This window comes from Protopterus annectens, chromosome 16.part0 (genome assembly GCF_019279795.1).
Source record: "Protopterus annectens isolate FY-2018-M chromosome 16.part0, PAN1.0, whole genome shotgun sequence".
NCBI classification, from domain to species: domain Eukaryota; kingdom Metazoa; phylum Chordata; order Ceratodontiformes; family Protopteridae; genus Protopterus; species Protopterus annectens.
The window spans coordinates 293,264,011-293,277,691 of NC_056750.1; the positions used below are offsets into that span (position 1 = coordinate 293,264,011).

The 13,681-nt window shown below is 39.9% G+C and overlaps 1 protein-coding gene across 1 annotated transcript in view; it reads right to left on the reverse strand.

Moving 5' to 3' along the window:
- Window positions 1–680: 680 nt before the first annotated feature.
- LOC122790932 (coiled-coil-helix-coiled-coil-helix domain-containing protein 1-like) overlaps window positions 681–13,681 on the reverse strand; it is an 81,089-nt gene continuing 68,088 nt past the window's right edge. The window contains exon 3 of the mRNA XM_044058633.1: window positions 681–1,039. Coding sequence (XP_043914568.1) covers window positions 923–1,039 — 117 coding nt within the window. The 3' untranslated portion in view covers window positions 681–922. The remainder of the gene's footprint in view (window positions 1,040–13,681) is intronic.

Here is a 13,681-nt window from a genome sequence, read left to right on the forward strand (position 1 = left end):
ATGCTTCTAATATAAGGCATACTGTTAGGGTGGATGTGTAGCTGCATTACGGACACAGAACAAAGACTTAAGTAAAGCACTTGACAATTTTGTGTTACAAGAATATACATGTAAATTTTACAGTTTACATCCGTAAAGGAAATAAAATCTTAAACGTCCCTCAGATATCCAGGTGTTCCAATTATGGTAAAATCTCATTTGCCACTATATACCAGCTTCAGAACTTTAATATTCTTCCCTTATTGACAGAATATTTATATTCCCCATCTTGTGATACATTCATATCTTAACTATTCTTTTTAGCAGTGCCTATTCTAATTATTATTACACTTCAGTTTCCTATACTGATGTAGTATGAACAAAAATGTAATGTTGCTTTTGCCATTTCTGCTACCATACCTTTATTTATTTATTTTTTTTTATATAAACGTTCTTCCTCCTTCACAAACCGAATACTCACATTCCTTATCTTTTGGAGGCAGACAATGAACAATCCACTTTAACTTCAGTATTTCAACTTTTGAAAGAATCGCTCAGTTTTCTGAAATCTAAAATGTCATATGTGAAACACTCAACAGTCCAGCCTGGAGAAAAGGAATTACCAATAATACCCAGCAGCAAAAAAAAAAAAAAAAAAAAAAAAAAAAAAAAAAAAAATAGCATTTCAGTAAGTCATACCATGGGTAATAAATTTCAGTTTAATAGAAGAGCCATCTCAACCCTCAAAATATTCCATCATGCCTTCCACAGTCAGCTGAATGCTTGAACATATAGAATACACAAGCTAGCTAAAGAATTTGACAGTGCACTCTTCAAACCAGCTTATCTTCCTTCTTCAAACTGAAGTTCAGCTTAATTTTTCCTGTAGTTCCATGAAGAGAATTTAAAGGCCTTAATATATATTTCCATTCCAAAGGTTTTATTATATTTCGTGTGTGATATTGGGGAACCTCTGAAGCAATTTATTAACTTGTTTAGCAGGCAGCTTTCCTGTTTGTCCAGCAACTCCATCTTGGTTTTCCCTGGCCTTACGCTCAGACTAGGAAAAGATGGAAAAAAAAAAGAAAAAAGAAGAAAAAATAAGATTGTGGTATTTTTCATAAAGTTTAGTCAGATTGTTGTACATATATATTGCTGTAGTTAGATTTGAAAGCATTCTGAAAAGCCTGCTGTACTGAAGCAGCAATTCAGTTTTCATTGTACAATGGCTTCTTGCACCACAGCTGGTCTACTGCCAAGCTAGCAAAAATCACCACACACAAACCTGCAATGAACCCGGATGTACACAATAAAATGATGCTGCACCACACCTGGTACTCTGCCCTCCACTCCATAAAATCAACTTCAAACCAAAAGACACAATGGCGTAATAAGGACGGCTGTACAATGATTGGGCAATGTGCATTAACAAACACTAGTGTGGATCTATACATTTATGTTCAGCTATTTGTGCTTGTATTTAACCATGTGTGTGCGCATGGGGAGCAGATATGGGAGCTGTGGTTTCTCTACTGATGCCCTGTGACAAACCCTCAAGTTTTGCAACAAATGTATTTATGTACATCCTGAACAGTATATGGTCTCAAGCCTTCAGCATGATAATCAGATAATGTTGTCCAGTTACAGTATAGTAGGATACTAATCCCATCCAGACACATTACGTACAAAACCCTTTATTTCCAAGTAATACAACCTTAGAAGTAAAAGGAGCAAAGTAAATGGTCTTTCAGCTTTTCCCAGTTAGGGGTCGCCACAGCAGAACTCCGGTCCGCTAATGACTGGCAGTGAAATTTTACAGTGTCGAGTTGCCAGCCCAGAGCCCAAACTTCAATGAAGGCACACCCACACATGCATCTACCTGCATGTCTTTAAATTCACTCGACCGCGGGGAGGACATACAGACTCTGCACAGAAGGTGCTCCAGCCGAGAATTGAACTGGAGAACCTCTTGCTGTGAGGCGACCATGCTAACCGCGGCACCACCACGGCCATAAGTAAAAGAAGCAAAGTAAACCTAAGAAATTCAAAGCACCATGAAACCCAAGCACAAAAAAATAAGTGAAACCATATCCCTACCAGCTGACAACTTCTACCTTCTTTATTTTGGGCATGCACGAGGTAAAAAGGGAAACATGTAAAAAGACTTGGTACCTCACAATAACTGTTGTGAAAAGAAGGAAGGTGACCATGAATCTCAAACGTCTAACAGTGAAATCTGAAACATAAGGCCTTCACTGACTGTTGAAACTTCCACTGTACGGAGTACTCTTTCTCTTCCCCAAACTACTTCCAAGAGTTAAATAGGTGTTGCCCAAAAAGGTATGCAATATTTTACCAGATATAATGTGGGGCACTTCATATACTTTATCTACAAGTTAAAAGTTATTGTTAATTTAATTTAAAGCTTTTACAGGCACTGTCACACTTTCAGAAGCACAGCAGCTTTACAGCCTACCTACACCAACCCAACTTCCAGGTATAGTCCAAAACATCAGAAAACAAACAGTGCTCTCCACAGACAAACATTCCACAAACTGCAACCTAAGATCTCAATGTTCCAGTCTAAACACAAAGGGGCACAAAATTCCTCAGCAATTCTGAAGGATGGGAGAAGACTTCAAAAGGCAGTTCAACACCACTGCATAAAAAAGAACTACTCAAGAAATGTTCATATTCGGTATAAGCCTTGCCTGATTGCCCTGCAGTTTCCCTCACAAAGCTATTCAGACATTCGGCTTAACGCACATGGCCTTTGACGCCAACATATTTGCCACAGAAAAAAAAGAAAGCTGAAATTATGACTTGCTTTCAGACAGACATGAGAAAACAAATATTTTCTGTAACAGCAGATGCTTTTGAACAGGATCACTGTTATTTACTACATATGGGAATTAGCCTCAAGTAGTGTCTCTCTGACCAGCTTTGATTTGTAATGTTCCAGCAGATCATGTCTCCTCTGCACACACAGACATAAGCCTTTGTCTAAAATAAAATCGCAGTCAATCCAGACCATCTATTTCTTTTTTGACACTGACTATATAAAGGGACATGTCTGACAAACAGATAATCATTCCCTTTTTCTATTTTAAGACTAAAAAAACAAAAGTACATAAGAGCAACAACGTCCACTGAAGAATTCCTGCAGCAACTTGTGCACATTTTTGCCTGGGGAAGTCTGAAGCAGAAACACTCAATTGGAACTTGCTCCTCTGGAGCAGATAAACAGCAGAAGAATCAACTCCTTCCTCCCACCTCAGAGAGAAAATAACTAATGAGGAATAAAGAAAATAGTGAGAAAGTAAATGACAGCAGGGACTACAAACAACAAACTAAACTGACATTCATGGTCAAGATAAGGGTATTCTTACAGCTTAATTACGCTCTTTGTGCATGTTAAAACAGCAGTAGCATTCACTACAAACGGAAAGCTTATCAAATTAGTGTGTACGTATGAGGAAGGAAAAAATACTGCCAAAAAAAAAAAAAAAAAAATTAAATAAAATTTTCAGTTGCCTCTTTCATACTTCTGGACTGGATATCAAGTTTATAATGTATGCGATAGTGTGAATGGAGGACCACAAACCAGCCCTGCAAATGCTCCAACTACAGACATTATTGCAAAAGGCTGCTTATTTGGCAAGCTGCTGTGTAAGAACATGCTACAACAAATTTTTACAATAAATATCCTAGACAACCATCTGGAAACTGGTTGCTTGGTGACTCGTCTATCCAGTTTCTCTAGAAAAAAGGAAATGAATAACCAATATTTACATAAAATTTCTACATGCAGCTCTGGTATTAACAGATGCAATACCCACTCACACTGTGAAAGGCTCTTTGCACACTGAGTTTACAACTCTGAAATCCTCCTGATGAGGTAAAATTTTTGTGAAGTATCGCCCAAGACAAAACTATGAGGACAGGGCTCAAAGGGATCCAAGGACGGTTTTTCCATTAAAAAAATATGGTTCCAATGGAGGTACTACAGCCCTCCATGGTGAACACCTTTGGGAAGCAACACCTGGCTTGCTAGGGATGGAAAAAAAAGAAGGAAGCATGCACAGATGAAGCTCTGGTAGTTCTCATTTTACCCAGATGGAGATGATCTACACTAAGACTTCACACAAGAGTTCATTGTTGCAGCTCTCCTGGTGTTTAGCAAATCCTCAGAAAATAGCTGCTTGACAGTACTCTTGTGTCAGATCAGTCAATATCGGAAGTCTGAGTGTACAACAATATCTAAAAACTGGGTTACTTGAGGTATGGTGTATGAAGGTTTCTTCCCTAGCTGCATTAGGAAGAAAAGTCTGTCACCGGAGTCAGAAAGGAGACCGTAGGATTATCCTGCTTAATCAAGTATGAATGAGGCTCATCTATGGGAAGGAGACGGTATCCACTGGTAAGGCCCATCTGCAAACTCTGGCAGGTGGTGGTTACATGTGGAAACATGTCAGTCCTTGGTATCCTGCCTTTGTTAGTCCTTTGAATGGGTCTGTTGAAATGCCACTTGCAGGCTGATGAGAAATAACCTAATTATCTACTAGAGTACTACTTTGTATGTAGTTCATGGAGCAATGCAATTATACTCCAAAACTGGGGAAAGAAAAAAACTGCATCCCTAGCACAAGACTCTCTCTTACCCATTGTTAACATTGCTTGGAGTGCTTAACAGAAGCTTGTTAAGCATCCACAACTGCTGTTAAGAGTGGGTCTTGCTCTAAAGATTAACAGCAGACTGTGCCAGTCAGTAAAGAACAGATGCAGAAAGTAAAAGCAGTTTTAACTTCACTTTACCAAATTTGTAAACAGAAACTGTGGCAGAATGAGGTGGCTAACACATTTTAAAGCCATCAGTCACACAGAAGAGTACTTTGTTTCTGGCCAGTTGCCTCTCTGATGGTGCAAAGGGCTTTATTAGCTTTGAACGCTGGTAAAACATTTCACACACCTACACTTTCTCCCGCAGAGAGAAGTACATGGTACAGATGAAACTATGATTGAGTCACTAATCACAACTAGCTTATTATATGTTCAACATGGCTGCCAAGATTCACCTTAAGTGAATTTCTTGGCATCCATATTGAAAACACACAAGCTAGTTATGATTGGAGCCCTGAACATAACCATCTATGTCATGTTTGCAAAAGCATTTATATATATATATATGAAATTTACTCTCCATCCTGTAATGGCACCATCTCCAATGCTTTTTTCCTTTATTATACATCAGTACTTAATTTACTGATGGTTTAATTTTTTATTTCAACTTTCATGTGATTGTGTTTTTTTTAGCAGCTAATAAAATTAATCTTGTGCTTAGTGTGCCCCAGCATTTCCAAATCTAAACTTCAACTGGGTACAATCATCTTGTTGGCTAATATAATACATTTCTCCAACTATGTCTGATATTCTACAAAGGAGTCCCTTAAACCGGTTTAACTCCACATTACCCCCATAAAATGTAGCCTAATTTCCTCTCTCATCTTCACATATCTAAAAGATGTTCATTAAGGTAAAATCCTCTGAAGTCTTCTGGAGATGCAAATGTACCTCTGTAGACTATCCCATGCAAATATCCTAAATCTTTTGGACCTCATATCACGAGTAGGGGGGGGGGGGGCTACAAATTTCCTCTCACTGTTTTGTTGTAGTTTATTGTTCTAATCTTCCTTCCCACTCATTACACCAGCCCAGAGCCCCATGTCCTTGCCAGATCTACCAGTTACCCTCTTACGCTCCCGGACCTGCTTTGGTATTGCTAGGGCCAGTCATGGATTCTGGGGTCTCAGCTCATCTGTGCTTCCACTGGGAAGAGGATTTTTGTTTATAGTCTACCCACTTTCTTTCCCCTCCTCCCATGCTTATGGACTGCATCAGAGGGAGACAACCCTCTTAGGGAGTATATCAACGAGTGCCCTACCTCCACAACAGGCATGGCCATCTCGTCAAAACCATTCCAATCACTGAACCTGGATCAGCTGGGCTGTAGTCAGGGCTTTATCCCTCTACACCAGTGTAGCAGCTAGCTTCCTTCCCAATCTCATCTAACCTCTTGCAACAGTTCCTTAAAAGTTATCATACTGTAATGATATGGCTTACTAATTTTCCTACTTTTTAAAAGGCCTTCTATTCTTGGTACTATTACAAACACTTTATCAGAGCTGATCTTTTATTCAATACCCCCCCCCACAGACACACACACACACACAGACACACACACACAGACACACACACACAGACACACACACACACAGACACACACAGACACACACAGACACACACAGACACACACAGACACACACAGACACACACAGACACACACACACACAGACACACACACACACAGACACACACACACACACACACACACACAGACACACACACACACAGACACACACACACACACACACACACACAGACACACACACACACAGACACACACACACACACACACACACACACACACACACACACACACACACAGACACACACACAGACACACACACACACACACACACACACACACACACACTTTGGCCATCCCTATCAGCAAATCAGCAACTGTTAAATTGTAGACAAATACCAGCTTGGCTTTATCCCATTCTAACACTTTTCCTTCCAGCTTATTCGCAGTGGTATAGCTCTTTTGTTAATTTCCTCCAATTACTTACTGCCAAGTCATGTCCATTTCCTGTACTCTAAGTTGTATGTATTCCTACTGGCAGTATCTCCCTTCTCCGCTACTTCAGTAGTTTAGTCGGTACTTTTCCGTTAAACCACTACCACCTGACGCTGGTCTGGTCTTCGCTAAAAACTTGTAAGATGTCTGCTGCACTAATTACATATTTACATTACAGAACTTCTCAAGAAGTACAGCTTGTAGTTTCTAAGTTTTTCACACAATTGTAATAACCTAGGGTATTTCTTTTTACTATTTCAAACTCACAAACGTCAAAATTTTTGAAAGTGATTGTATGTATGTATGTATGTATGTATGTATGTATATATATATATATATATATATATATATATATATATATATGTATGTATGTGTGTGTGTGTTTCATGGGTCAAAATGCATTTTTAAGGTCATTGCAGCTAACAGGGAAAATCAACAGGCTGTGTACGAATCTGCCCTAGAAGTTATATAATGGAAACATTTATCTCACCAGTCAAGTAGCCTCTTTTGCATGGACAAGATGTACATCAAAAGGTACATGACACTTGATGCCAATACCTGTCCACACCGTGGCGGTGTTTGGATTCTACAACACAGACTGAGGTTTAATTCTTCACAGTTTGGACTTCTGGAATTTATACTACAAACTGAAGCCTACAGTAACTGAAGTATGGCGCGTTCTGTGCTGCCTGCATTATCTGTTTATGCACATAATGTCCATGGATCACACCCTTTTCGGAGCCTTGTCTTTTACATTTTTCTCCTTTTTGCAACGATTCCAACTTAACTATTGTTTAATTTCTTGTTAAGTGCATTATGGCCTACACATACTTTTTTTTTTCCTTCAACTAAAAAACAGCCTACGCTGCTACTATACTGTACTTCACCTGAAGCACGTATGCACCAAGTGGTAGGGGGGTTTAACAGAAAAGTACCGTTTAGTCTTTATAATACTGACTGCCAATTTATACATTTGCTTCCAAAGCCCTAACCTCTCTCTCTGCATCCCTCATAATTACTCTATGTTCGATCTTTTTTCCACTTTGATATATATCCCTCTGCTCGTGTGATATTAATTCCAACTGTGTAAATTTAAAATATCCTTTGATGTCAGGTAGTCCTAACCTACCATGTTGTACAGAAAGGCTAGATATATCCTATTTTACTCTTTCCCTTCAACTCTATTTACTGCTGTCTACGAAGTACAGTTGTGCAAGAAGAAAAAAAAAAACTACAGTAGACTTCCTATTTAACACATGATGGAGAAGCACTATAAAAGCCTTCCCTTAATCTACAGAACTGCCACTGTCAACCTGTTGGGAGCCCAAGTCCTGAATGACATTGGCTGAGGTTTGAATAAGCATTAAAGGTTTTTCTGGAAAAAAGACAAATACAAAATTAAAGTAGCTGGATATGTTTGTTCCAGTACCCGGTATGGATGTTAAACTCAAAGAGAAGACTGAGACAAACAAGAACATTCCCTATAATGTTAAGGGGGACCTGTTTTAATGGAAAACTCAATATTTTCTTGTCTACCTCAGAAACTACAGAGGAGGAATGAAAGACAGAAGTCTTTGACCATTTAGACATGGCCTACACTATTTCGCAGAGAAAAAGCACACCTATCCGGAGGCTTCAAGGTCAAAAATGAGGTAAGCCTGGATGCCAAAGAAGTTTCAGTAGTATAAGAAATAGTCTTAACACACTGGGTCATCTCAAAGGTGCAACTTCAACTGGTCTTCCTATACCCGAATCCAGCATAGAAACAAACCTATTGGAGTACTAAGATACTGTGCTTCCCTCCAATAACAAATTACAAACATCTCATGGTTAAACTAGGCAGGACTCCTTCATAAAGGCATACTTTTTGAAAACGTAGTCAATTTTCTTAAGGAGAAACTGCCCAAACAACTTAAAGGGAGAGAAAACTGAAATTAACAATAAAAATCTTTCACACAAACAGTTGCAGAAAGTTAACAAAGGCAACCTAGACCCTGAAAATGGAGACTCAAAATTGGACAAGAAAATTTACTTCAGCAAAAACCTCAAGACTCGGTGGGGTAAACAGCTTAAAGCTAAAACACAAATATGACAATACTCAAACACAGCACAAAAATATCAAGCAGCCTGGGGTCTTTCTGACATCTGCCAAATCTGAAGCGTGGCAAAAAACATTTGCACAGGCTACACACACTGCAATGCAGTAGTGGACATGGTAAGGGCTCTTGGTAACTTGGGAAAGCTTCATGTTCACAGCAGTTCAAATGCCTATGTGGCCCTGGTCCTGACCTCCTGATGTATGTGAATCTTCTGTAATCTACAATTTTAAGTTATTCTAACTAACACACACACAGACAGACACAGAGACACACCAGTTCTGGTGTGGGGGGGTGGTTTGAGGATGCAACATCAAAAAACACAAGCTTAGAATATTAAGATGTATATTTTCCCCCACTCGCTGTGTCTGCCAACTAGCTTCTGCCACGTCTACCCATTCATTACCCATCACTGCAATGACTGCAAATCATGGTGCAGCCATCGCCCAGGAGGCTATGAAAGCCATTTCCCATTCTCTGAACTAATCCTTCCCCTGACACCTAACACAAGGGCCTATACCACCTTCCTGCTCATGCTCCATGAAAGCTGCTGCACAGACATGGCTTTGACAAAGCCAACCACATGTCCCAAGCCTACAGTGCTGCACATCCTACACCTCTCCCTGCAAAAGGGGTTTTCACTGCAGCAGGCTAGACTACCTCCTTACTACCAGGATTGGTGAGCTGACATTGACCTCTTAACTTTCATCCTACCCAGACTCCTCCCAGGTCAGACACTGTGAATGACCTCTAGCTGCAGCTGGGATTTCATCCTTCTATGCCCAGACCTAGGCTCTGACAAACATTCTGTTTTTGTGCAGCTTCGCTTTACTAACCATCATAACATGACAAAATAAAAGAGTTGTACACCTATACCAGATAACACAGGCAAATCAGCTGTACCCATTTTTAGGGCTCACTTCCATCACATACATAGCTCTTAAAATCAGAAAGAGAAACTTTCTCTTCCCTCCACAAAACCGCATGAACATTCTCAGTAGCAAGTGCTGAGAAGAAATAGAACTAAGCACTTTTTTGGTTGCACAGTCAACTGATCCTAACCACTTCAGCAAGTTAGTAGCTGTTGGTTCTAACTTCAGCCCGACAATTTCACAGCCATTCACAATGATGCTGGCCCACTCTATCCCAACATTTGGCAAAATGAAGTCAATTCTACTCAGCAAAGGGACTCAACACCAAGCAAATCCTTCTAGATGGTCCTCACACAGCACGCCCATTATAACAGCAGCACCAAAGAAAGATTTAGACAAACAGTTTACAATGCCTCTGAAACGTGCTTTAAGCAGACTGAGCAGCTGTTGTAAAGATATCACCTACAGATGCATTTCTGGAAAAGCTGCACATGTAGCAACTAGTCTAGATGAATAAGCCTCTGGCACTGAAGGAACAGGATTATTACATCACAACAGAAGCGATGATTTGTTAGGATAACTTACCAAACTCTGATTTTTTTTCTTGGCAAGCCAAGCAAGCAGCTAGCTATCCCTGTGGATAGGCTTTGTTCTCTCAGCATAAAACCTGATAGGACTGTTACATGTCCATACAACGGAGAAGAGACCCACCTGATCAGAATAGTGCAAGATAAACATATGCAAGATGGGTAGCGACTGAGGCTCAGTAACAACTATTGGCATAACAGAGGTTAATGAGATAACCTCACCATCTCCACAGAGCAATAAATAGAATAAGGATCAAAAGATAACACATGCACCTCAGAATTTCTCCTGAGCAGACGTGACAGCCAATAAACAGTCATCCAGGAAAAAGTTGCTTCAAATTAGAGGCTGCAGGTTCAAAAGGAGGCAAAGTCATCATCTTTTCTAACACAAAGTAAATGTTCCAAGACAGAAGATCACATTTGAATGGGTTAATATTCCATGTGGGTGGGTTAAGTAGGAATGTAACCTTCAGAAAATCTTTTACAATCCATCCATGAAACTAAAGAAGATGTAAAGCCTTCAAGTTAAATAGAGAAGTCTGCATGAGGGACTTTGTGGGAGAAAACTCAATCCTACAACAAAGATCTGGTCAAAGGCAAAGAGGTTGACAATTTGAGGAGACTATCTTTAAGAAGCCCATTATGCAACTGCTCAGCAATCAGATGAGTTTCACTGGAAACATCACAATCAAAACCCACCATGCGAGTCAAGTACATTAAGCATCTGTTTGTACAGAATATGCAACATCTGCTTCCCTCGCCTTTCCACTACCTTGGATCCCTTTGTCTGGGGATGGACATATGGACCATATAGGGTCATATCCTTCTTAAAGATGACCATAGAAACAAGGGTGTCAAGATGTAGGCATATCTAACCTCAAAACCATCACCTCCTGGGGGGCTGAAAGATGTGGTCAACCTTATTAGGGACAGAGATCACTGTACCAGGGTTCTAGCATGCCACAATGAATCTTCCAGGATAACCACCAAAGGAAATACTGTCCAGGAGTATTGCCAATAGAACCTACAGGGAGGATAAAGGAATGGTGAAGATGCAAGGAGTAGAGGTGACGAAGGCGGAGGAGTTTAAATGCTTGGGATCAATAGTTCAGAGTAATGGGGAGTATGGAAGAGAGGTGAAGAAGAGAGTACAGGCAGGATGGAGTGGGTGGAGAAGTGCGTCAGGAGTGATTTGTGACAGAAGAGTACCAGTAAGAGTGAAAGGGAAGGTCTACAAGAGGGTAGTGAATATCAGCTATACTATATGGGTTGGAGACGGTGGCAATGACAAAAAGGCAGGAGTTAGAGCTGGATGTGGCAGATGTTAAGATTTGCACTGGGTGTGATGAGGGTGGACAGGATTAGGAATAAGTATATTAGAGGGTCTGCCCAGGTTGGAAGGCTTGGAGACAAAACCAGAGAGGCAAGATTATGTTGGTTTGGGCATGTGCTGAGGAGGGATGCTGAGTATATTGGGAAAAAGATTCTAAGGACGAAGCTACCAGGTAACAGGAAAAGAGGAAGGCCTAAGATAAGGTTTATGGATGTGGTGACAGAGGACATGCAGGTGGTTGGTGTGACACAGAAAGATGCAGAGGACAGGAAGAAATGGAAACAGATGATCCGCTGTGGCGACCCTTAACGGGTACAGCCGGAAGAAGATGATGTTTGTGCATATACTGTAACTTGTTTGTCTTTATCTTGGTTTGTAAGTTTGGAGCTTTTTGTCCCTGGCCTTCTCTGAAAATGGACATGTATCCAGTCGGACTATCCCAGTCAACAAATGTAAAATAAAAAATAAAATTCCCTTAAGAGAACACAGACTACAGTCAGTTCAGGCCTGGTTTCTCCCTCTTTCTCCAGCTCCCCAGTAAGACTCCCCACTGGCACAGCTAGAGAGTTGAGATCTCAGCTGAGTGGCCAACCCAAGACTTCCAAGCACCCTCTCTGTCCAACCAGTGCTTTGTGTCCCTGCCCAAAATAGGATGAATGACACACAGACTTTGATGTTTGATTTACACTCACACACCTGGGAAAGGCTGGCCCAAGTTTACTAGCTATGCCCCCTTTTGCCCAGATATAAGCTAGTTATCATTGCCACCAGTCAGCTACTTATCAGCTATTGATAAGATGTCCAAACTTACTGTGTAATGTTACTATCCGTACGAATGGTAGTTTGACGAAGAGCAAGGCTATTTGGAGTGGCCTACACAGTGTCACCAAATAAATATGCAAGTACTCTCAGAGCTTAAATAGGTCTAGACAGACCAGCCATAATAAAATATTTAAATACATTTAATAAATATCAAAAGAACAAGAAAATACTCGGTACATATTCACAGTGACAGCAGAGTTCAAAATCACAGGAAATATTTAAAATATTACAGGCCAGTCTCAAATAAAGAAAAAATACTAAGCTAAGCTTTGCTATATTCCTGACTATACCTGAGAGAATTACTATACCCCAGAAACTTACTTGAGAGCAGCAAGACAGATTCGGTGAACAGATCCTCCAGCTGATGTTGTCAGGTCAAAGACAGAAAACAGAATGCTGAGTCTCTCTCAGAGAGTTCTTAAATTAACATCTCAAATATTACTGCTGGGATAGCTTGCAGAATGATATTTCTCGTCATCTGACTATCCCAGGTAAAACCCTCACTGCTGAAAGCCAGCAGTGTTTACCACCTGCCTGTGAAAATACATATAAATTCTCCAGATCTATGCAGATCCTGGAAGTCATAAAACAATAAAACATTTTGAAGACAATGCAGAAAGTTCCCTAGTTCTAAACAGTGTGTTTGCTACTGCACTGAAAACTGAAAGAGAACACCTTTTTATGGCCCAGCCATAAAGTAATTTAATTTCAGTCATTTTCTGAAATTTTGCAAGTTAGCCTTCTGTATTCAAGTTTCCCGTTAAAAATACATACATTTAAACAGTTACAATAGTGTACATTCATTTCTGTTCTATTCAAGTAGGGCATGCTGTGGTTACATTTTAAGCACTTTGCAAAAACCTTTTCAAACACACACTTTTGTATCAGCAGTTTGATACATACAAAATACAATTCTAATACAGTTGCAACAAACATCTTACACAAATCAATTCGATATTCCCCAATGACATACAATTATTTACAACATTCTAGATAGCTGTGCTAGCAGTATCTCCCTTTGTCAATTTTCAATACAAATCATGTTGGTATTCACAAATGACAGTTATTTACAAAATTCCAGATAGCTGGGAATGCAGCATCCCCCTTTGTCCCAGATGGATCTTCTCTTACCAATTTTACAATTTCAGTATTGTGACTCTAATGAAACCTTCAATAAGTACAAAATGACAGGTAAAGGCTAGCAAAAACGAAAACAGATTCAACACAAACAATCCTGACATACCAAAAATCTACTAATATCCATCCTGGTAATATCAACACCTTTGGCATAT